This window comes from Monodelphis domestica, chromosome 1 (genome assembly GCF_027887165.1).
Source record: "Monodelphis domestica isolate mMonDom1 chromosome 1, mMonDom1.pri, whole genome shotgun sequence".
NCBI classification, from domain to species: domain Eukaryota; kingdom Metazoa; phylum Chordata; class Mammalia; order Didelphimorphia; family Didelphidae; genus Monodelphis; species Monodelphis domestica.
The window spans coordinates 750069712-750094783 of NC_077227.1; the positions used below are offsets into that span (position 1 = coordinate 750069712).

The 25072-nt window shown below is 45.6% G+C and overlaps 1 protein-coding gene across 2 annotated transcripts in view; it reads right to left on the reverse strand.

The window, feature by feature from the left end:
* Window positions 1-25072, reverse strand: part of SLC4A5 (solute carrier family 4 member 5) — a 122629-nt gene that overhangs the window by 83261 nt on the left and 14296 nt on the right. For both annotated transcript variants that reach the window (XM_056814720.1, XM_056814721.1), the window contains exons 2-3: window positions 24535-24656; window positions 21353-21547 (exon numbers count right to left, since the gene is read on the reverse strand). In XM_056814720.1, coding sequence (XP_056670698.1) covers window positions 21353-21547; window positions 24535-24613 — 274 coding nt within the window. In that variant the 5' untranslated portion in view covers window positions 24614-24656. The remainder of the gene's footprint in view (window positions 1-21352; window positions 21548-24534; window positions 24657-25072) is intronic.

Genomic DNA, 25072 nt, shown 5'->3' on the forward strand with positions numbered 1-25072 from the left:
ATGCCTGGCTATTGAAGCTGCCTTCAGTTGGGACACAAGAGCCTAGGGTTTACCTGTAGGGAAGCATATCTGAGATGTGATGGAGAGGATGGATTAGGGGCTCCATAAATCTGCCACATTAATGTATGTCCCTGTGTCCATCCCCCTTTCCTTCCCTGTTTCTGTTGAGGGTACCATCATTCTTCCATAAGTTCATTTTTGCTTTCCCCCTGCCCCTTCTCCCCATTTCCAACTTTAGAGTCTTCCTCCCTTGAATTGTCTCCTTCTCTCACCCATATGCCACCATTAACCCAACTTTGCCCACCATCACATCACATCTTGTCTGGACAGTTACAAGAAGCAATAGTTGGTCTTTCTGCCTCCAGTCCCATGGTTCTCCATTCTGTTCTTCCTGAGCTTCTCAAGGCAAGTGTACAAGCAAACCATTCCCTTGCTTTAGAGTCATTAGGGATCCCCCATTGCCTCTAGGAGAGAAGAACTCCTCATCCTAGCATTTAAGGCTCACGACAGTCTGCTTCTGGCCTGCCTTGAAGTCATTTCACCTAAGTCCCCTTCATACCCTCGATGATCCAGCCAAGGGGTACCAGTGGGTGTTCTCTGGACATGCCTGCACAGTACACAGCATCTGTCACGCCCGGAGGGGACTCCCTCTTCTGCATCTGTTGGATCTTCACTCCAAGGTCAGCTCAGGCACAACCTTATCTGGGAAGCCTTCCTTGGTTGGCCCAGTTGCTCATGCTCTCTCCCCCTTGTCTTTGTCATTCCCTACCTTGGATTTCCATAAGATCACAGTATTATACATTTAGACAAGGAAGTGACTCCAGAGACTCTCTACAGTCCAACAATCCAATTCCCTCACTTCATGGATAAGGAGCCTGAGTCCCAGAACTCAGCTCTGGGCTTGGCACATCGTAGGTACTAAGAAGATGTTAAAAGATTGCCTAAGGACCACAAACAATAAGTCTCAGATCTGGGATTCAGCTCTGGCCCTCTGGCTTCCCATCCAAGGCTCTTATCCCTCCACAAGACAGACATCCCCCTCATAGAATAGAAGCTCCTAACAGGCAGAGACTGTTCTAATTTTTGTCTTTGTACTTCCAGAGTCTGGTAGAGTAACTTGCACATAGTAGGTGCTTAATAAAATAAAAGTCTTTGGACTTGACTTGAATTTTGGTCCTTGATTCCCACCTTCTTCAAAACAGCGACCAGGGGACCACCCCGCTGCCTGGAAGTGGGGCGTCCACAGGTTTATTCCAGAACCTCAGAGACCAGGAAGCTCAGAAGGTGTCTAATCGAACCTGCAGTTACCTCAACTGGGATCCCTTCTAGCCCGTCCCAGACAAGAGCTCAATCTGGCCTTTGCTTGAAGACCTCCAATAATGGTTCCACTTTTCCCCCCATCCTAGACTTTTGTGTCTGGCTCTCCTACCCCGTGCCCTAGTCCTGCCCTCTGGGGTAAATCACAGTTGAGTCTAATCTTCCACAGAGGAACCCCTCAGATGCCAGCCTTCAGCCTGATCCTCTCCGTTTCCAACAGCTGCTCTCATGGCACAGTTGCCAGCCTTCCCCTGTCGGCCTGGTCTCTAGCCTGTGCCATCCTGGTTGCCCTGGTCTGGATCCCTCTAGTTTGCCGAGCTCTTCCTAACACGCGGGGCCCAGACCTGAACACCAGGCTCTGGAGGTGGTCTGGCCCGAGCGGGGGAAGAAAGGACTAATCCTGGACCTGGGGAGGGACCTCTGCATTCCAGGCCGACTAAAGCACTTGGCAGCTGGGAGGAGGGTTGGGAGGATTTCAGTTGGCTTAGTAACAGCCAGGCAGCCGGCAGCGAGGTGGGGGACTCCGAGCTTGGCTACCAACGCCCTCTGTGACCTTGGGCACGCTGGGATCTAGGTGGGTGCCCGTCCCCAACCCCCAGCGGCACTGAGCGAGGAAGAGCCTCCTCCGGAGGCCAAGGAGCCTCGTGAAGGGGAACTGAAGGTGCCCAGAGTCAGCAGGGCCCAGACGAAGAGCCAGTCTAAGACTCATCGGTGGGACCGGGCAGAGGTGGCCAAGGAAGGCGAGCCACTGTCCTGGCTCTGAGGGCAGAAGGGGCAAGCTGAAGGTCTCTGGTGAGAAGGGGTGGGGTGGCCTGATGTCCCTGCCTGGGCTATTACCTTCTCCCTGGGATATTGGAGCCCTGTAGTCTCCGGGGGCCTTCAATGCAGCACCCGTCCCCAGCGCCAAGGTCACCGTCAAGCAGCTGCTGCCACCGCCGTGGATGCGTTGCTGTGCTGTGGGCCGAGGTCTCTTTCCAGCGCTCAGGTCACCACACATGAACTTTTGTTTCCCAGCCAAGCACCAGGAAGAAGGGGAGGGAGGATGATAAGGTGGGGAAGGGAACAAGGGGGGGAGCATCTGTGTGTGGAGGGAGAGGGAGGAGGGAGACGCTTCCATCGACCCAGAAGGAGAAAGGCTCAGTTGGAGAAGAAGCTGGGCATAACGGGTGCTACATACCCCCAGAGACATGACCTGAGGTCTCAGTGGCGGCAGAGGCGGCTGCTGTGGCGGCGGCGGCGGCAGCGGCGGCTCGAGACCTCTGGAGAAACTTGCAGAGTCGCTTCATCCTCTTGGTGGGCACCCTCTGGTCCACGGGACCCTCACCACCTCACCCCCATGGCCATGGTAGGAGAGCCTGGCAGGCTCTCACCCCTCTGAACCGGGCAGGGGCTGGTCTGGCTCTAAGGCTCTGGGTGTTCACATTCTTTCTGCAGAGCCCTTGGCAGCTGGTGGGCTGGCCGGAGGGCAGACAGGCTGGGGCTGGGTTATCCTGGCAGTGGGGCGGGGGCACACGAGGCAGGGGTGGAATGTTTCACAGCAGAGCTGGCTAATCTCCATCAACGATACCCAGAGAGGCTGCCTTGTGGGCTTCTCCCATCCTCGAGACTTTCCTTCATGCCCAAGTTTTATCATCTTCTCACTCTCATCCCAACTCCCAAACAGATGATAAACACAACCGGCCAGCCAGCCAGTAGGCGTGTTCCAAGGCCCATTATGCATCTGGCCCCAGACACCCACCTGCAGCCAATACCCGCCATTTTAGGATGCTGCTTTAGCCCCACTCAAGTTAAGTGGCATCGACGACAAACAAGTATTGAGTGCCTGCTGGGTGCGGGGCACCCTATGCAGAAGAGCACAAACCATCCCTTTCCTCCAGGGCTAATGGTCTAGGTCAGCGGGCAGCATGTCACCCACTTTATCCAGACTGGATTGACCTGTCCACTCTTAAGAGATGCCTGTTCATTGATTGACTCCTCATGTCGTGCTCCTATGGAGTCACACGGCGAGAGCTTGCTGGCTCATTGGAAAAAGAATCCAGGTTTCTGTTCCTGGTCCCTAGCTCATGGCCCCCCGAGCCCAGCTCCTCTCTAGGGACTTCACCTCTCTTCTCATCCCTGTGGGGTGGCTTTGAGCCAATGAAATGATTGCTAGGCGGAAGCTCCTCTGCTGGTGGAGGGTTAGAGGCTGGCCGAGTGGGCACAAGCTGGCATGTTCTGGCCAAATGTTGGTGTGAAACTAGAGGGTGGATGGGAATGGAGAGTCTCTGAGTGATGGCATGGCTGTGGGTATATGTGGGGGATTGGCCAGAAAGAGAGATGGTCAGGGTGGTGACAGTGGGCAACCAAAGCTCAGAAAGGGTCATGACATGACAGAGCGATAGGGTCAGAGCACAAAGGAATGTCCGAGGCCATTGAGTTCATCTCCTTCATTTTACAGAGGAAGAAAATGGGGCCAGGGAAAGGCAGCTTGCCCAAGGGCACAGAGATAGTGAATGGCAGAGGGAAGGTTTGAACTCAGGTCCTTTGGAGTGGTTTGAGAGGAATAGTGCAAATAATAAATAAATAAAAAGTGAGAAGAGAGACCTGGGCAGGATTGAGCAATGGCCTGGTTGCTAGAGCTGCTCCCCCCAACTTCTGCATCCAGCCTATGCCGGGATGGAGAGTGGTGCCATATGCCAAGAAGATAAGTCGGGTTGTTCCCACCCAGAATGTCTACCCTATGAGTGTCAAAGCCTTCTCCTCTTTCTGACTTCGAAGAACACAGTCCCAGATGAGAGTCAATGGGATGGCTCGAGCCCTTAAAGCCTCCTGTATGGGAAGGTTTAGAGCGTGAGCAAGAGTATCCAATATTGACCCAACCGTCTGACACCACAGATGGCAAGAGAGGCAACATCTCGGCAATTTCCAGAACTATCAAATCCCAGAGTGGGCAGAGACTTTCCAAGTCCTCCCAAGCAAGAATCTCTCCCATGACCTGATAATAACAATCAATAACGTTTTACAGGACATGATGTAGGTGTGCTTTGTCTCATGTGACCCTCTCAAGACTCCTGTGTGAGAGGAGGACCATTTTACAGATGATGATAATGAGAAATTGGCCTTCCAGACTCTCTTTAAGGCCTCAAAGGAGTTGTCTAGAGGCAGACCATACCAGTCTTGGACAGTTCCCACTGTGAGGACACGTGTCCTGACCTGAGCCTCAATCTACCTTTTTTTAACTGTGGTCTGCTACTCTTGATTTGACTCTCAGAGCCCAGACAGCTATGAGCCCCCTTCCATGAGGAAGGCAGCCCTTTGAATATGTGAAGCTGTCCCCTCTGAGCCTTCTCTTCCCCAGATGAAAGAACCACTTCTAAATGCCCTGCTCTCTCTTCCCCTCTCCATGCTGTTTGCTCACTTCTGCTCAGACTCAAACATGTCAAGAGAACGTATGAGGTAATACATACAAAGCACCCCATGCAGGCCTTCAAAGTGCTCCATTATTTCCAGTTATTATTCTTTACTCTTTTTTAAAACTCGGTGACTGTACTACCCTGAACATGCCTCATCTTGTCTGATCCCAGAGGGGGCTAAGCAGGATTAGGTGAGTGCTTGGATAGGATACCACCTGGGAATCCTGGCTGCCTAGCTTCTGAAGAGCTGTCCAAAGAGGCTCATGTGGACCTGCCGGCCAATTTAGCTGGAAAGAAACAAAAAACAAAACCCACCGTTTGCAGAAAATCAGACTTAAGAGCATGGACGAGTAATGCCAACAAAGATATTGGATCCTCGATCTGGAAGGGACTTTTGAGGTCATGGAATCGAACTCCCTCAGTTTGCCATTGAGGATGCTGAAGGTTAGAGACAGTTTAGGGACTGCCCTGGTAGTGACTAGAAGATCTGGCAAAACGTAGCCCCCTTCTTCCTCTCTAGTCTTCTTATACCTCACTCCCCAGTGTACTCTTGGATTCAGTGACACCAGCCATGAACAAGACCCTCCATCTCTCAGCTCCAGGCATTTTCGCTTGCAATCCCCCATGTCTGGTAAGCTTTCCCTCCTCTGTTCTGACTGCTGACTTCCCTGGCTTCCTTTAAAGTCCCACCTCTTCCTGGAAGCCTTCCCCAACCCCTCTATATTCCAGTGTCTTCCCCCTACTAAGTATTTCCTATTTCTCTTCCATAGCTCATTTTGTACAATTTGTTTATCATTATCTCCCCATTAAATTGTGAATTCCTTGAGGGCAGGACCTGTCTTTTTCCTTCTCTTGTATGCCCAGCAGTTTAGCACAGCCCCTGGTATATACTAGGGGCTTAAAAATGTTTATTGATCTTCTGACTATTCTGGCAAGCACCATCCTGGAAAGAGTGATCAAGCTTAAGAGCTGAGCGTACTGAATGGAGTCAAGGAAGACAAAGGATTCTTTCTAAAAGCATCAGGTATATTATTGTTGTTTGCTCTTCCTTTTCAAGAAAGACCAGTGCCTTCACAGGGTGACGTCTTGACTTATGTATGAATTGGATTTAAGTGAGGGGTCAGCCTCCCTCTTTTAGAGAGATCTAAGACCAGTGACAAGGTATGTCATGGAAAGAGGGCACATGAAGGAGTGGACAGGGCTGCTCTTCAAGGAGATCAGAGATTGGCAAAGAACAACAGAGTGTTCAGGGCTGTTACTCTGTTTTTGTTCCTTCTGTCTTCATTGCCGAGGACAATGAACTTTGGCCTAGAAAGGACAGAGGAAATAGAGCTAAATGGAAGGTAATTTCAAAGAGAATTTAGAGAGTGATAACTGCATACTTAACTGTTCTTAGGTTCAATTGTTGAGTCCCTGAGGAACTATGTCTTTGGGTCCTGAAAGAGCTGGTAGCTCTGATTTCTTAGCACCCAAGAGCAATCCCAGAAAGCCTGGGGAATGCCTGAGGGATATCATAGGGGCAAATGACCAGATTTTTTAAAAAAGGGAGCAGAATAAAGCTTGCACACATTGGTCCAGTATGCTTGATTGTTCTGGAAAATTCTAGAGCTGTGATGGTGAACCTATGGCACAAGTGCCAAAGATGGCATACAGAGACCTCTCTATGGGCATGCACATCATTCTCTGCCAGTTAGTTACTCAAAAGACAGAGGGACTGGGGAGGAGCTGCTCCCTTACCCCCTCTCCACCCTGTCTTCATGCCTCTCTGCCCAGCAGCCCAATGGAAGCACTTACTCCATCACCTGAGAGGAGCACATGGGCCACTCCCTCCCTTTCTTTTTCCTGCCTGGAGTAAGGCAGGGGTAGAGAGTGGGGGGGGGTCAGGGCATGACACCCTATGGGGAGCACAGCATGGGGTGTCTAAGGTTCTAAAATGTTTACCATCATTGTTCTAGAGCATATAATTAAAGGGATGGTCAGTAAACATCTAGAAAGGAAAACCATAATCTCAAAGAGTCAGCATAGCTTCACTGAGAAGAAGTCATGTGCTATTCACTTCAATCCATTTTTTGACAAAAGAAAGCTGTAGATAGAATTTAACTAGATTTAAATGCAAGACATCAATCTCTTCTTGTGGAGAGGATGGAGAAATAATGACCCGACAACAATAGAATTAATAGAGAGATAAGAAATAATGGGTTTAGAACTGGTTAAATGGCTGGACTTTAAGGATGATCATTAATGGTTCTATTCTAACTTGGAAGGAGGATACAAGCAGAGTACCCCAGGCATTGGAGCTTAGTCCTGTAGTATTCAACATTTTAACCAATGACTTGGATAATGATGGAGAGGGCATGCTCATCACATCTGATAAAAACACAGAACTGGGAGGGAGCTCGAATACAGTGGATGACAGTTAAGATCCAAAAGGATCTTATTGGGCTGAATTGAGTGAGAAGAAAGTGAAGGAAATCAATGTAAAGTTCCACTGTTCTCTGCCCTCATCAGACTTCATCTGGACACCATGGTTGGAGAATGGCTATGATGAGTTCGAGAGTGTCCAGAGGATAGTGATGGCCCTGGTGCTCATGAGCAAAATGGCCACTTGTTGGATGTATTTTAGAGAGGGTTCTTCTCATAGATATGAGGTGGGATTCTAAGGTCCCTTCCTGGGCTTAAATTGGTTGATTCTATGATTTCTGAGTTGGACGGATGGGCATTGATGGAGTGGGAAGTTTAGAAACTTGAGCAGAGGATAGACCCAGAGCAGATCAGAGGGCAGCAGATAAACTGGATGGAGCTGAACAGTGAATGGGAAGACCAAGCTCTCCTTCAGACTGCCATGACATCCGTATTCCTGTCACTCTTTGACCCAAATTTAGACTCATCACTTGGAGGAAGAATTTCACTACGATGTGTTTAGAATGTAGATTGCTTTTGTTCCTGAGTTTTGGAGAAACCACATGGCTTGGTGCTCAGGTCCAGAGTAGGGTTTGGGTTCTAGATCAGCTACTTATGACACATATGACCATGTACAAGTTATTTTCCTTCTCTGGATTTTTCTTCTTCTCTGTATGAGGAGAGGGTTAGACTCTAACATTCTATGTTCTAATAGTCTCCATTCTCAGGTTCTTCCCAACTCTGGCATTCTGTGTTCTATATTCTAGGGTCCATTCCCCTTTTGATATTTTATGAACTGTGGTCTTCTCTATGGACTCATTCTTGTATGGTTTTTGACTGGTTGCTCTTGCCATCTAGGAGTTCAAACCATTTGCATAATTGTAGATTTCCCAAACATGTTGGCAAGAGGATACAGAAGAAAAAACCCTCACCCTTGTGGGGCAGCCATGAGATGAGGAGCTTTCTGGTCTTATGCAGATCAGTTGAATCTCTAAAACTAGAAAAGGCTGGTGAAAGGACAACTGAGGTGACTGAGAGGAGTTTCCCTACCAGGCATGCCTCTGGGCTCAGCATCAGTAAAACACCTGTTGACTTCTATCCCCTTTTCAAATGCTTCATCTTTCTTTTCCCCCCTTTTTTCTTTTGTTTTCTTCTTTGTTGTTTTGTTTCTTTGTTTCATTTACTTTTCTACTTATAGTGCTATGGAATAGAGACATTAGATTTGGGGTTTAAGTCTCTTAGACAAGTCACTTTTAGTGGCAGCTAGGTGGCACAGTAGAGTTGGATTCAAGAAGACTTGAGTTCAAATCCCACTCCATATAACCTACTCCCTGTGTGGTTTTCTTAATCTCCTTCTTGGGCCTCAGTTTCCACATCTGTAAAATGAGGGCAATCAGAGTTTCTCCCCCATAGGGTTGTTGTGAGAACCAAATGAGAAAATAGATGTAAAAGTATTTGTAAACTTTAAAGAGCTATATAAATATGGTTATTGTTATTACTCCCTGAAACTCAATTTCCTTCTTTGTAAAATGGGGATATTAATTTGTTCACTATTTACCTTTCAAAGATATCATGAATAAAATGCTTTGTGAACCTTTGTTCACTTGTCAAAGTGTTCCCGAGATCAGAGTGAGGAAGATGATGAGGCTAGTGCCTTTGCCTGCCCTCAACCCAAGAGCCTCCTGGGCTAGTAACTAAGCTGGTGAACACCCAGCCTCTAGAGCCATTCAAAAAAGAGCTCTTGCTTATCACAACCTGGACTCCCTGGAGCAGGGCTGTTTTTTAATGAACTGCTAGTTTGACATGCTCTCATTATGTCAGAAGTTAATCCACATTATGAGAAATGCCTTGGTTAATAGATGCTTACTGTTCTGGCTCTCCATGAGAAAAACAACTCTGTGATATCTAGAGAAAGGAAGGTGCCCATTAAACTGCCAGGAACTGGGCTCTCATCATGCCCAAGAAGACACTCGAAGGATAACCATTCTATGGCGATTTTTTTCTAGTTGCTTGGCACTAAAGGGCACAGAAGATCTGAGATGATAGCAGGGAAAAGAAAAGAGTTTTTTCCCCTTTTGGAAAAGGCAAAGGGACCAGAGCTGACTCTAAAAATGTAAAATTTTTGTTTAAAATGGAACTTTATTGCAATAATTAAATGTTCCCTACTTGGCTGCTTCATTAGTCCCTACTAGTTCATCACATGACTCCTCAAGTGAGCATTATCTTCTTGGCCTTGTCCAAGGTCCTATTCTCTTTCTGCTTTTTCTCCCTTGGTCAACTCATCAGTTCCCATGGTTCCAAGAGTCATCTCTCTGCCTATGACTCCCTGATTTACATATCTAGCCCTGATCTCTCTCCTGAGCTCCCCTGGCTATTGGACATTCTTCTTGGATGTGCTGTAGGCATCTCAGAGCCAATGTGTCCAAAATGGAGATTATTGCACAGTTCTCTAAACCTGACTCACTTTTCTAAATTTGCCCATTTCTATGAAGGATGCCACCAATCTTCAAGCTGCTCAGCTTCACATTACTGAAATCGTCCACCACTCTTCCCTCCTCCCCCAGGCCTCACATGTGGTCAAAGCCAAAGTGGCCGATTCTAATTTCACAATAGCTCCCACATGTGTGTCTTGTCTCTCCTCACAGGTGCCACTCTGCTCCCACCCTGATCAGGTCTCCCCTGGACTATTGCAATAGCCTCTCCCTTCTCTAATTTGTCCTTCCCAAAGCTGCCAAAATAACAATAAATTGTGGCTCTTATCATGTCACTCCCCTACTCAAAATTGATAGTGGCTCCCTGGTATTTCTGGGATAAAATACAAAGTGCTGAAACTGGCATTTCAAGATCTCCAAGGGAATTGGCATCCCTGGCTTCCTGAAGCCATGGGTGTTGTCATTTGTGCTTTGATTATGTTTCATGAATGCCTGCTAAAATTGAGTCTAGTAACTATGAAGAAGGGAAGAGTTTATAAGAAAAATACTTAGGTCATTTAGAAACCTAATTAGTCCTTGTGATCTAAGGTTTTGGGTTCCAGTCCTGAATCTGACTCATACTGGCTTTGTGACCCAGAGGAAATTGTTCAACACCCTCCAGTGCCTTCGTCAGTTCTCTAAGACTAAGTAGTACAGTGGGTGCCAATGGGCATTAGCAGAGGGAATTTCCACGTGACCTCCTTGTATCCAGGAAAGCATAGAAATCCATCCAAAAAAAAATTCTAGCACTGGATGATTACAGAACCTGGTCCTCACAATATTTTTTTGGTATGAAAATACCCATTTTGTAGAGGAGAAACCTGAAGGTCAGGGAAGCAAAGTTACTTCATGGTAGTCACGCATTAAATAGGAATCAGGATGAAAATTGGAATCCAAGACCACTTATCCAAGCCCAGGACTCCTCCATTACATATAGCTATTATCCAAGTTCTTCTCCTTACTCTGAAAACCCTAAAGAGTCTGTTGACTCAAATATTTGAAGTCTGAGACTCAGCTACTGAGCAATAAGGAGAGAGGGGAACTCATCCATCCCTTGTCCCTGCCAAAAAGAGGAAAAGGCAGAGAAACACTGGCCATTCTGGTCCAATATAGACTTCCCCCTAGACTGAGTGATAAAGCACACAGAGCACAACTCTTCAGTCAGAGACCTGAATTCAAATCATCCTCCCAATGCTTACTACTTGGGTGACCTTGGAAAAGTCCTTTAATCTCATTTTTTTTCCAGCTGGAGAATGAGGAGGTGGGATTAGATGGTCTCTGAGGTCCCTTCTCGAGTATGACAGTCTATAGTTCTGCTTTTACTTAGATCTTCTGAGTCACCGGTGGGTGTCATTAGGAATGGGAGCAGGGATAGAGGGCACCCACAACCTGATCCATATTTGGACCAATATGGACCCCACTACCAGAGGCATGGGGGTTTTCAACTAATACTGGTAATGATAACATTCTTGTTTCCTCTCCCTACTTTCAGGAAATGAAAGGAGATGAAACCAGTCCCTGACCTCCGAGAGCTTCCAGTCTTGAAGGGGAGACAAGCTCAAACAAGGGAGGAATAGGCTGATAAACTGTGGAGGAATGGGGACTGGGAAGGAAAGATCTTTTGCAGAAGGTAGGATTTGAACTGACTCTTGAAGAAAAAGTCAGGAGGCAGAGGTGAGGCAGGCAGAGGGTGTTCCAGGCACAAGAAATAGCTTGAATTTCAGGAGTGCTTTAAGGTTTGCAAAGAGCTTTGATGCTGAGCCTTCATCTACTTCTGTCATCCATCCCTACTGGCTCTTGTCCCACATATCTTTCCCCTTTTGTGCCTAAATTCCTTGAGAGAGTTGCCCACCATAGGGGCCTCTGCCTCCTTTCCTCTTATTTAATCTTCTCAACAACTCTGGGAGATAGCAATTATTGTTCTCCCCATTTTCCAGATGAGAACATTGTATCAAGGGGATCTCTTGCTTCATATGTCCCCTTCATATCTTGGGCTGTTTTGATCTAACAAATAGATCTCAGCTAAATCCACATTGCCTGGGACCATTGAAGGGAAAGAACTGTAGCTTAGTATTTTGGGGAGTATGGCATGGTAGAGATGGCACATAGACAGACAGACTGTCACCTCCCCTACTACTCAGATCCAGAAGGGGAAAGATCCTTTGAGCCTAGCCCATGTTCCTCTCTGAGCTTGGATTCCAGCACTTTTCTGCTATCCTGAAAATCTGGATGAGCAAATATCCCAAAGCAAATTTGATTGCTCAGGTCTATTGCATAGAGTCCTTGACGGAATCTCAAGAGGTTCCTAGAAATCAAGAATGTATTCTTTGGTGAAGGATGCTGGCTCTTAGCCATGAGGAGAACTGGTCAATGGGCTTGAATGAAGCCAAAGAAAATTCTCGAAACCATGCTGCCTGGGTCCATTACAAACTGATATCAAATAGTCTCACTGGACCCTCACTATAGCAAGGCAATTCTTTCAAACATCCTAAATCAACTCACAATCTCACTCACTATAGACATCTTCCAAACTTTCTCATTCCTCCTCCTTTCTTTTGAGAACCTGGCTTCATGTTGCACTGACATAACTGAGACCATTCAATGAGAACTCCCTCCCCTCCCCTCCTCATCGCACAAATTCCCAACACCTTCTGCTAATGTGTACACTTCCTTCACCTTGGTCTTACTTGATGAGGTTGTCTTTCTCCTGGCCAAGGCTAATTCTGCCACATGCACAAGGGGTCCAATTCCATCCTCTCTTCTCCAGCAGATTGTTTCTCTGCCATCATCTTTCCTCTACTAATCTCCATTTTCTCCCGATATACTGGCTGTATCCCTCTACCAGCAAAAGTGTGCATGTCTCTCTGTCATCCTCAAAAAATCTTCACTTAGTTCAACCATCCCTGTAAGTTCTTGTCTCATCTCTCTCTTCCCCTTTGTGCCTAAATTCCTAGAGAAGGCTGCCCACCATAGGTGCCTCGACTTTCTTTCCTCTCTCTCTGCTCTTGACTCTCTCCAGTCTGGCCTCTTTCCTCATCACTCATCTGAAACGATTCTTTCCAAAGTAATACTGATCTTGTAATTGCCAAATCCAATTTTCCCAGCAGTTTTTTAAACGGTTAAATCCAATGTCCCTTTCCCAGTCTTGCCCCTTTTTTGACTCTCCTGCAACTTGGGACACTGTCGATAACCCTTTTCTCCCTGATACCCTCTTCTCTTTTGGTTTTTCAAGATGTTTCTGTCACTGGTTCTTTTCCTTCCTATCTGATCCCTCCTCATGCTTGGACTACTGCAATAGCCTGCTGGTTGGTCTCATGTCTCAAGTCTCTGCCTATTCTAATCCTAACTACACCCAGCTGTTAAATTGCTCTTCCTAATGCCCAGATAAGACTATATTATCCCCTACTCAATTCACTTCTGTGGCTCCCATTCAACTTCAGCATCAACAATAAAATTCTGTATTAGCATGTAAAGAAGTTCCCAATTTGGTCACCTCTCTCCTAATTTTTAAATCTTATCTCTACATACACATATATACATAGTGATGCTGGACTCCTCACTATTCCTTAAACATGACACTCCATTTCTCAACTTGGCATTTATTTCTTTCCTTTCTTCCTTCCTTCCCCTTCTCCTCCTCTTCCTCCTCCTCTTCTTCTTCTCCTAATTCTTCTCTTCCTCTTCCTCCTTCTTTCTTTCTTTCTTTCTTTCTTTCTTTCTTTCTTTCTTTCTTTCTTTCTTTCTTTCTTTCTTTCTTTCTTTCTTTCTTTCTTTCTTTCTTTCTTTCTTTCTTTCTCTCTTTCTCTCTTTCTCTCTGTCTTTCTTTGTCTTTCTTTGTCTTTCTGTCTTTCTTTGTCTTTCTGTCTTTCTTTCTTTCTTTCTCTCTCTCTCTCTCTCTTTCTCTCTCTCTTTCTTTCTTTCTTTGTCTTTCTTTGTCTTTCTGTCTTTCTGTCTTTCTTTGTCTTTCTGTCTTTCTTTCTTTGTCTTTCTCTCTTTCTCTCTTTCTCTCTTTCTTTCTTTCTTTCTTTCTTTCTTTCTTTCTTTCTTTCCTTCCTTCTTTCTTTCCTTCCTTCTTTCTTTCCATCTTTCTTTCTTTCCATCTTTCTTTCTCTTTCTTTCTTTCCATCTTTCTTTCCTTCTTTCTTTCTTTCTTTCTTTCTTTCTTTCTTTCTTTCTTTCTTTCTTTCTTTCTTTCTTTCTTTCTTTCTTTCTTTCTTTCTTTCTTTCTTTCTTTCTTTCTTTCTTTCTTTCTTTCTTTCTTTCTTTCTTTCTTTCTTTCTTTCTTTCTTTCTTTCTTTCTTTCTTTCTTTCTTTCTTTCTTTCTTTCTTTCTTTCTTTCTTTCTTCCCCCCTCTCCTTCTCTCTCTCTCTCTCTCATTCTTTCTTTCTCAGAAGAGTGGTAAGAGCTAAGCAATGGGGGTTAAATGGCTTGTCCAGGGTCACACAGCTAGGAAATATCTGGGGCCAGATTTGAACCTCCCATCTCAGGCCTGGCTCTCTATCCACTGAGCAATCTAGTTGCCCCTGACTCTGACTTTTTCACTGGCCTCCCCTTCTTTCCATGTCTGTAATGCTCATTTTTTCTTTGCTTCCTTCAAATCACTGCTAGAATTCCATCATTTATAAGGTCCTTTCCATTTCCCCTTAATCTCCAACTTATTCTATATCTTGTTTGATCATAGTTTTTTGAATGATGCTGACTCACTAAACTGCACCCTCTCTCTGGAAGGGCTGTTGGAAGATCAAATTAAATAATCCTTATAAAGTGCTCATCACAGGGCCCAGCACATAGTAGGTGCCATGTAAATGCTTATTATTCCCTGCCTTCCCCTTCTCCTTCTTTGACTTCTTTTGGTGGGAGGAAGGAGTGCCCTTGTAACCTCAGTCTTAGTGCAGTGCCTGGCACATAGTAGGTTCATAATAAATGATAGCTGCTTGGCACTATCTTTTAGCTTTTCATAAGCTTAGCTCTGCTGGAGCTTATATTGGTTCTCTAACATTTTCACATTGTAATTGGTAAAAGAATATAAAAAGCCTATCTTCAGGGACTTTTAGTCCCCCAAAGATACCATTAGGAGTACATTAAAGACCATAGATATATAGCCAGAAGATACCTTAGAAGGAACATTTAAGTAGCTCAGTGGATTGAGAGCCAGGCCTAGAGATGGGAGGTCCTGGATTCAAATCGGACCTCAGACACTTCCTAGCTGTGTGACCCTGGGCAAGTCACTTAACCCCTATTGCCTAGTCCTTACTGTTCTTTTGCCTGGGAACCAATACACAATAGTGATTCTAAGGTGAAAGATAAGGGTTTTTTTTTTAAAGAAGGCACCTTAGAGATCCCCTGAAGCCAGCTCTCCTATCCTTCCTCTTACAGGTGAAAAAAAGGGGCCCTCAGAGACGAGGCAACTTGTCCATGGTCACCCAGGAAGGAAGGAGTGAGCAGTCTCATTGGTCACAAATCCAGCTATTCTCCATGGCTGTCGAGCTCCTGGCACCTCAGGGGCAGGAACACAGGAGGGAACAGGCAAGTGCTGCGGAGGGACTGATGGCCAGGGCTCTAGTCTTGGCTGACCTTGCAACAAGGGCTGGATCATGACTGCCCAACCCTTGATGTGTGCTGCACCTTGAGATTTTGACCAATCTGCCTCATGTCTTCCCTTGCCATACCTGGAGACACAGACAATACTGAGGGGTGCACACAGAAAGAGCAAGCCACCAGGTAATCAGATGTCCAGAGCTGCCTGGCTCTATCTCTGACTCTTCTGCTCTTTCTGGCCAAGAGAGCCAAGGACCCAGGTCAGAAACAGTGACCCAGAAGCCTTAACTCACTGTGCCTTTATAGGCTCGCTCTTGGCACACTTAAGGGGAGACGAAGAGCTGGTGACCACATAGAGTTACTGGCCGGCTGCCTTCCTGCTACATAAGGCTCAAGGCCCTCATTGGTGACTGAAGCTGAAGAATCCCCCAATCAATTGGCAGGTTGGAAGAGATCCTGGTTGGCATCTAGCTCTACTTACGAAAGGAACCCTGCTCTAACGGAGCCAACTGATGGCCATTCAGCTCTACTTGAAGACCTTTGCCGGGGGAACCCACCACTGCCCAAGGCAGCTCATTCCACGTCTAGACAGCTCTCATCATTCAGAAGTCTAGGCTGGCCTCTTCACAACTTTCACCCATCATCCCTTGCTCTGCCCTCTGGGGTCAAGCAGACACACCTTATGTCTCCCCTGGAACAGCCCTTCAATCCCTTGAGATTTCTGCTCCTCCCATCCTCCATCCACCCCCTAGTCTTCTTCTCTAGGTTAAACTTGCACTGTTTCTTCAACTGATCATGACATGACATGGACACAAAGCCCTTCGCCATCCTGGCTGCCCTCCTTCAGACACTGTCCCTCTTAGCAGGGTCCTTAAACCTTGGCACTCAGAACAGAAAATAACACTCCAGATGATCTCATTAATGGCCACATCAATCACATTGCTGTCACCCATGTGGCCCACTCAGACCTCCAGCCCTGTGGCAGAGCAGTTGCCTTCCAACCATGCCTCCCCCATCTTGTCCTTGAAAAGTCAATCTCTTTACCCAAAGCAGAGGGCTTTCCTTTAATCCCTCTTGAGTTCCATTTCATTAGATTCAGCCCAATGAGCTATTCTATTGAGATATTTGGGGACTCTGCTCCCCAGGGTGTTAGCTACCTCTCCCAGATTTGTGTCACCTGAAAAGTTAATGAGCATGGGATTTATGTATATATCCATAGCACTGACAAAGATTTTAGACATCCCAGAGCTAAGCATGAATCATAGCAGTCTTCCACTGGAGAACTCTTATTGGATTCACATGGATTGAACCATTAGTAACTATTTTTTGAGTCTAGCCCACTCATCAACTCTAAAGGTCTCAAAGTATTCTTTTTTCCTTCTTTTAAACCCTTACTTTCTGTCTTAGAGTCATTACTAGGCATTGATTCCAAGGCAGAAGAGTATTAAGGGCTAGGCAATGGGGGTTAAGGGACTTGCCCGGGGTCACACAGTTAGAAAATATCTGAGGCAAGATATGAGACCAGGATTTCTGGTTTCTTCTCCAAAAAAAAAACAGTATAACTTTATAAAAAATTTGGCTAAAATCTAGTTAAATCATCTCCACAGAATTCTTCTAGTCTTCTCATTTTGTAATTGTCCAAAAGGAAATAAGGTAAGTCTGGCATGACTAATTTTTAAAAATTAAAATAAAAGCTCACATTTCATCTTAGAACCAATCAGTACTACATATTGGTTCTAAGGCAGAAGAGTGGTAAAAGATAGGCAATGGGGTTTAAGTGATGTGCCCAGGGTCACACAGCTAGGATGTGTCTGAGGTCAGATTTGAACCCAGGACTTCCTGTCTCCAGCCTGGCTCTCTAACCTCTGAGCAACCTAGCTGCCCCCTGACCCATTTTTTTTTAAACCCTTACCTTCCATCTTGGAGTCAATACTGTGTATTGGCTCCAAGGCAGAAGAGCGGTAAGGGCTAGGCAATGGGGGTCAAGTGACTTGCCTAGGGTCACACAGCCCCCTGATCCATTCTTGATGAAAGCAGGCTATGTCTTTGTAATCATCTCTTCTTCCTCTAGGAGTTTGCCAACCATTTCTTTAATGAGTCATTCTAGAATTTTCCTAGCATCTTAAGGTAGACAGGATCCTGGAAATCAACTCATCTTATCATTCCCTGCCCTCTTGCCCTCCCACTCAAAGCCTCAGAACTTGAGGAAGAATGGGCAGGAGCTGTCCAGATATATCAGGGAGCTAGCACTAACCTATTGCCAGGTACTGGTTATTCAGTCAAGTGAGCAGCATTACCTGTTCTTGTCTATAGGACATTGACTTGATTTACTGACATGGATTCCTGTCCTATAGAATCCACAGTAAGTATAGCCCAGAGATGTGTGTGCCATGAATGGACGGCTATGCCCTTAGGGCACAGGGGTGCAGCCCTGGGTGTTGCTATTATAGAAAATGAGAACATTTCATGCCACCATGAACTTGAAAGGATCACAGAGACCATCATGTCAACCACTTCATTTTACAAGAGGAGAAATCAAGGCTGGGGGATGTGACTTATTGAAGGTAATACAGGTGGCAGGGCTGTGACTCACCCTGAATCTCCTGCTCCAGACTTAGTGCCACAACAGCTTCAAGAACTTTTATTTGTCTAGGGTCAAACCTTTGTTTTTCTTGGTTTTCAAAAAAGGGTCTTAACTCAAGAGATAATTCTGGGGAGAGGATTTTTAGAATTTTAAAATTAAAATTTAAAAATTTAGATTTAAAATTAAAATATTAAATTTTAATAATAATAATAATAAAATTTAGATTTTAGAATTTACCTAGAAAGCTGTCAGGTTCCACCAGGCAAAACTGTTTAGATCAGATGAGACAGAGCTTAGAGAAGGGCCAGTCACACACACACCAGTGGCAAAGCCCAGTTCCTTTTCCTTTGGTTGAAAACAATCCCATAAAGAGCGGGGAACCCAACCATGATACAAACTGCTGTACATTGAACAGTGATCCCAGGCATTCTCCTCCCCCTCTTATTTATCTAAGAACCAACATCAAGAGCAGAAAATCAGTAGCCTGTGAAAGAAGAAATTCCTACCTGGAGTCTGCATTCTCTCTCCCATGCACTCCCAGTGAACACCAACTTCCTCAGGACTGATGTGGGAGGAGGGGAGAAAAGCTCCGCAGAGCCCACCAGGCAAGTAAGTGTCTTCTGTAAGCTCTGCTGTTCCCCAAAAGCTCCTTCAGCCCCCCAGGCACATCAGCAGATTCTAGGGGCTCCACAGTCCACACAAGGTCCCCCTCTTCAGCCCAGGTGCTTGAGAATTCCCAAGTACATAGAGATGCCTGCTCAGCAGGGAAGTGCTGACCAGAGTGTGGGGAGGGCCAGGGGGAGTGGGGAGGCTCCAAAGGATTGTTCTGGGGTGTGTGTGTGTGTGTGTGTGTGTGTGTGTGTGTGTGTGTATGAGAGAGAGAGAGAGAGAGAGAGAGAGAGAGAGAGAGAGAGAGAGAGAGAGAGAGAGAGAGAGAGAGAGAGAGGAGAGAGACATAATCCTCTCAAGGTCCACATGCCCCATGTGACTACCAGCTCACAGACCCTCCAGCCTGAGGTACTTTGCTTTCCTCGCACGTGGTACTCTGCCCTGGAATTCCCACCAATCACATCATGCCGCATTACGTGTATTTGTGAAAACGAGGTCAACATTATGGTCCTAGTCTCCTAGACTGGGCTTGAGACCAGCCCCAATTACTCACATTAGTCTCGTGCCTTCCCAGAAGGACTTCTGCAAATCTGAGCCATTGGGGATGGGTGTTTACAGAATTACGGACTTTGTGCCCATTGGTATGGATCTCATGGGTACAGGAGTTGGGTTTATGGCTTAGCGACAATAACCAAAACTGTGTGACCTGCTGGGGGTAGAGCTCTCACAATATGCTGTTGAAGATGCCATTGTCATCAACTTGGGTCCTCGTCATCACCTCCATTGTGTTTTCCATGCTTAGCATTCCCCACCAGGTAAGAATTCCCCCAGGATTCTTCTACATGAGGGAACACCAAACATGGACTCAGAGGACAAGACTGCCCAAATAACACACTCTCCAGAGCTGTCTTGCTTGACTATGACAGAGAGTCATGCCTGGCTTGCTGGTCCTCCTTTCTGTCACAGAACTAGAAGTTAGAGTCTTGGCAATGGGTGTGTGGAGGTATGACCCTTCCTGTGTGTGGCTGAGGTAAATTGCAACCAGAGGTCATGGTAATGGTCTGGCCCATCCTATTCTACTGTGATCCCAAGATATCACCACACTGGAATTTCTCCCAGTGTTCTTGACCTTGGGCATCTCAGACCGGTAATCAAGAAGTCAATTCTGGTCAAGTCACCAAGTCAACAAGCATTCATTAAGCTCTTTCCACATACCAGACATGGTCCTAAGCCCAGGGGACCCAAACTCAGATCCCCAAATCCATTATTAGGGGGGTTTGTGATGTAGCATGGATGGAATCATATTCCAAAGTCTATACTGCAAAATCTAACATGGGAGGGCTTAAGATGACCAAGGCTATAGAACCAGGGCCAGGAGGTCCTACCTTAACCTCCCCAACAAACTTCCCTAGCAAGTAGTCAACTATCCTTCAAGAAGGTACCTCCATTGACATCCAAACTCCAATGGACCATCCTACTTCTGGACAGCTCCTCTTGCAAGAGAGGTGACATGCTGGGCTTCAGGTCAGGATGACGGGGGTTCAGATTCTTCCATGGACACTCACTAACTGGGTAACCCTGGTCAAGTCACTCAATTTCTTAACTTTCAAAGTAGGGGGACCTGAGGGACTTGATGGTCATGAAGGTCCCTTCTAGCTCTAAGCCTATGATCCTATGGCTTCCTCAGATACTCTCTGTGTGAACTTTCATTCTTATGCCACCTCTTTGTTGACTATCTTCAATTTATATTGTCTATAACTCACTTGTACATAGCACGTTGTCTTCCCCATTAGCCTGTGAACTCCTTGAGAGCAGGGGCTGGTTTTCATTTTTCTTTTTTGGCATTTGTGTGTGTTTGGGTAACATTTTTGGTATCCCTAGTACCTAGCATAATATCTGGCACACAGTAGGTGCTTAATAAATGTTTGTTGACTGACTGACCAATGATTTGTTGACTTGATTTAACATGGACAAGTCCCTAGGTCTCTAAAAATTATAAGGTTGGGTTAGATGGCTTCTGAAATTCCTTCTAGATCTGTGAACCTAGAAATCTTTCCTTCCTTATATTAAGTTGAAATCTGCCTCCTTGAAAGTTCTGCCAAGTGGTCTGGGTTCTGCTGTCCATGACAGTCTTTGATCTATCTATGTGTGGATATTAATCATGTTTCCCCAAAGTCGGAAGTCTTTCACGTGGGATCTATGGACTCCCAAGATGCCTTTCAGAGCGTCTGTGAACTTGGATGGGAAAACCATCTTTATTTCACTCATTTTTGCCTTCTTTGTCATTTGATGTATTTTATTGCATGTAGTTAAAAACACTGTTCTGAGAAGACGGGGTTTAATTGCCAAAAGAGCCCAGGACAGAAAAAAGGTTCGGGGCTCCTTCCCTGCCTCTTCTTGTCCAGCTTAGATATCCCAAGTTCCTCCAATGGAAACCTTTGGGACAGAACTTCTAGCCCCCAACCCATCCTGGTCTCCTTTGGAGAGTCTCTACTTGCCCGTGGGCTCTATAAGGTCTTGCTCAAGACTGAACTTCATACTCCAGATGTGCTCTGACCAGACCCATGGCTGGACTCTGAAGGGACGTGGCCCCAAGACTGCATTGCCAAAGGTCCCTGCCGCGGGTTCTGACATGAAAAGCTCTAGGGTATTGCCAGCATCACAGAGACGTGAAGTGACTGGTCCAGGGTCATTAAAGTGGACCTTGAACCAGCGTGCCTGTTGCTCATAGCCCCCTCTGCTATATTATTTCCACAGAACATGCCATTACTATGTTATTGTTACACTACAAGATTTAAAATATTTTTCATTTCAAGTGAAGACGTTTTACTCATTCCTGTCATCCGAGAATACCTTTGCATGGTTGTTCTCTTACTTAGAACATCATTCTAGGCTGCCCTTCAGTTTGATAGAGGCCAGATTCGGGAGAAGGGGGAGTCAGCGTGGGGACCAATAGGGTAAGTCTCCCTTCTGTGGAGGGGATGCAATCGCCAGCTGGATGCTTCTCTGGAATGCATCCCTTTGATTGATCCCAGACTTACTGGTTTTGCTGATCTCATCCGTGCTTGTGTCTTGGGAGACTGCCCTGGCCTCCTCCGGGTTTGGCCGCCTTGGGGGGTGCTCGAAGGGTCTCCTGAAGTGCTTGGCTTTTTCCTGGCCAGAGAGGGCTCGCTTTTTGAGGATTTTTCTCCGGTAGTTGCTGTGGACAGGCACCCCAATGTAGACAGAATGGTAGTCTGCAGGACACAGCACAGAAGGGGGGAAGTTAGGAAAATCCCTGGCTTTGGAATATGAGCCACCTGGGAAGAGGCACCGTTCGGTCATTACGTTTCCACGTCCAGAGCCCAAACAGTGCCTCCATCTAATAGCCATTGGATAGATGCTTGCAGATTGACCCAAGGTCAAAGCTATCAATCTATTATGGCATCCACCTGCTTTTGGGGTAGGAGAGTCAGAATGTATGTTTCCTCTGAATGCTGCATTCTGTTAAGACTGAGGGCAACTTGGAGCCGACCATCAAACGATAGAATACAGCATTTAAGGGCCCTACCTCAAAGACCATCTGGCCCGATCCATAGCTAGGAAAAAAAGATGCCCTCCCCATTGTGAATCTTAAAACTGCTCAGACTGTACCTTAGAAGATGTGATTAAGCTATTCCCCATTTTCTACAATGGAGGTACTTGGTCAGGAATGTATTGAGAACTTTTAAAATTACTCCACCCTGCTCAGACAGTGCCTTAGGGGAAGATAAAGTTGCAAACTCCTGATTGAACAATGAAAGTCCCCAACTCATACCTTATAGTAGAGCTAGAACCTTAAGCTAGGTCTATTTTTAGATCTAATACAAAAGGGTGCTAAGTACCTATGAAGGTCAAATTAATCATTAAAAGGTCAAGCAACTTACAAAAGGCAAGCTTAGCAAGAGGTGTGAAGTACTCAGATGATATAATCTACCCAGAGAAGGTGAGAACTAAAAACTAAGAATGGGCTGTCCTAGGAAAATCATCTACTGTGATTGGAAGATGTGAAAATTTAGGGGAGTTGACATAAGAGAAAATCCTCTTTAAAAGGAGCACTCTGAACTCAGTTCAGGAGTTGAGGATTTCAGTGAAGGATTGGAGCTTGCTTGGGATGATCTTGTGGTGAGTGATAAAGACTGACCTTCTCTCCCTTAAAGCTCAGGCCTAGGCCATTTGGCCTAGACCCTTTCTACTTCTCTCTCTCTCTCACTCACTCTCTCTCTCTCTCTCTCTCTCTCTCTCTCTCTCTCTCTCTCTCTCTCCTTATTCCTTCATTTGTATTAATTAAAATCTCCACAAAACCCAGCTGACTTGGGTATTTTCATATTTGGGAATTTTCCCATGGTGACCACTTATTTTTAATATAAATCAAGACACTAAAAATTATCTTTACAGTTTGGCTGAAACCTTTACAGTTGTGGCAATTCACAGTCTTGGCAAAACCATATTTTCATGGTTACACCATCCCACCTGAAAAGGGCTCCATCAAAGTCAGCTTGAAGGTCTCTAGCAAATAGGACCTTCATCCCGTCTTACCACGATCAAAGACCGTCCATTCTATTTCTGGACACCTTTCATCACTAGCAACATTTTTTTCATGTCAACATTAAATTTGCCTTTTTATTCCACACTTCTGGAAAGGGTGAACCAGAAAATGTCCCCCCAAAAAGTGGCCACCAGGTTGGTGAAGGGCCTTGAGTTCATGCCTTATGAGCAATGGTTGAAGACGTTGGGCACATAGAGCTTGGAGAAGACCCAGAGACCAGGGCATCTCCAAAATGATATTCAAGTATTTGAAGAGTAGTTCTCTGGTCGAGGGACTGGCCTGGTTTGCTTGACCCCAGAGGGCCTAACTGGGAGCAGTGGGTGGATGTTACAGGAAAGCAGCTTTAGAACTGATGCAAACTCTTAACAAGTAGGCAGCCTTTGTGGGGGTGGCTCCCCCTCATCCATGGTCCTCACAGAGGAGCTGGATGGTCATTTCCTGGCCATGTCAAAGAAGAGATTGTTCTGGAAGTAGGGAGTTGGACCTCTGGGGTCCCTTCCAGTCCTGACATTTTATGCTTCTAGAAAAATGATGATTGCATGAGGGGGGCTTGGTGGCAAAGGGGTACAAATCAAGGAATGGGTGATAGAAACCCTGAGGAATCTCCAGCTATATAATGGGACATGGGTCAATGATCATATTTATAGAACCCTTTATTCACCCAATCTCATCTGGACCTTGAAATACCCTCGTGGGAGTTGGTGCCCCAGGCCCTCGTCTCTCCATGTGGCAGATGACAAAAGTGGGGATCAGAAGAAGTGACTAAACATAGGCACAAAGCTAGTAAGTTTATAAACAGTATTTGAACCCACATCTTCTTACTTTATCCTAATACTATGATTAACAACAATAGCTAACACTTATAGGGTGCTTTAAGGTTTTTAAAGCACTTTCTAAGTATTTCCTCACTTTATACTTATTTTATAGTTGAGAAAACTGAGGCAGACAGAAATGAATTGACTTGCCCAAGGTCACATAGATAATAAGTGTCTGAGGCAGAATCTGAACTCAGGTCTTCCTGACTCCAGGTCTAGCACTCTTTCTACCATTCCACATGTTGCCTCAACATTTGCTAAAATACCAGGATTATCTTGGTTCACTTTCTTGGGGTGACAAAGAATTAGAAACTGAAGGCATGCCCATCAATTGGGCAATGGCTAAACTACTTGTGGCATATGATTGAGATGGTACACTACTGTGTCATAAGAAATGACAAACAGGTTAATTTTGATAAAACATGGAAAAACCTACATTAAATCACAAAGAGGAAAGAGCAGGAGAATATTACGTGTAGCAACAGAAACATTGTTTGAAAAATGAGCTGTGAATGCCAACCTCCAGAGAAAGAACTCTTAGACAAATGATAGCTCTTCTAATGTTGAGAAGGGAGTGGGGAGGGAAGCAGTTACATGAGTATTTAAATGCAACAAACAAATAACATTTTTAAATCTTCATATCAGAAAAAAATAGCTAGGAGAGCTGGCATTCAAACCCTGGGGTCTCCTGGCTCCCACCCACTGCTCTTTCCTTTGTAACACCGAGTCCTCTCAGAGATGCTTTATCTGGAGGCAGATGTCCTGGGAACACCCCAGTGGGAGCTGAGAGGAGAGCTACAATGGGTGATTCCAACCTTATCCTTGTAAACAGACTTTTTACCTTCTTGTTTCTCACTTCTCGATCGGGAGTCAGTGTTTTTTCTCTTGTCCATACCAACGTCCTTCTCTTTCTCCATCATGCCTGGAAATTGGGCAAGGTTGAAGGATCCTGAGGCACAATGGCTGGAGTGACAGGGAGGAGAGAGAGAGAGAGAGAGAGAGAGAGAGAGAGAGAGAGAGAGAGAGAGAGAGAGAGAGAGAGAGAGATTAATTGAATATTTTGGCCCTTCTGCCCAGCAAGTGTTATATTTTAATGGTGGATCCATTTTATGAAATAAATGTTTTTGTGGGATCCTAGGCTAGAGTTGAAAGGGACCTCAGAGTCTATCCACAACCCTCTCATTTTGCATATAAGGAAACTGAGGCAAAGAAAAGTTAAGGGACTCATCCAAGGCTAAACAGTAAGAGTCAGAGGCAGAATTTGAACCCAGGTTCTGACTCCAAAGCCAGGTTCTATCCACTGTACCATTTTTCCTCCAAAGTATACATCAATTCCGTATTTAATCAAATTGTATGTTAAACACGCTGAGAGAGTAGAT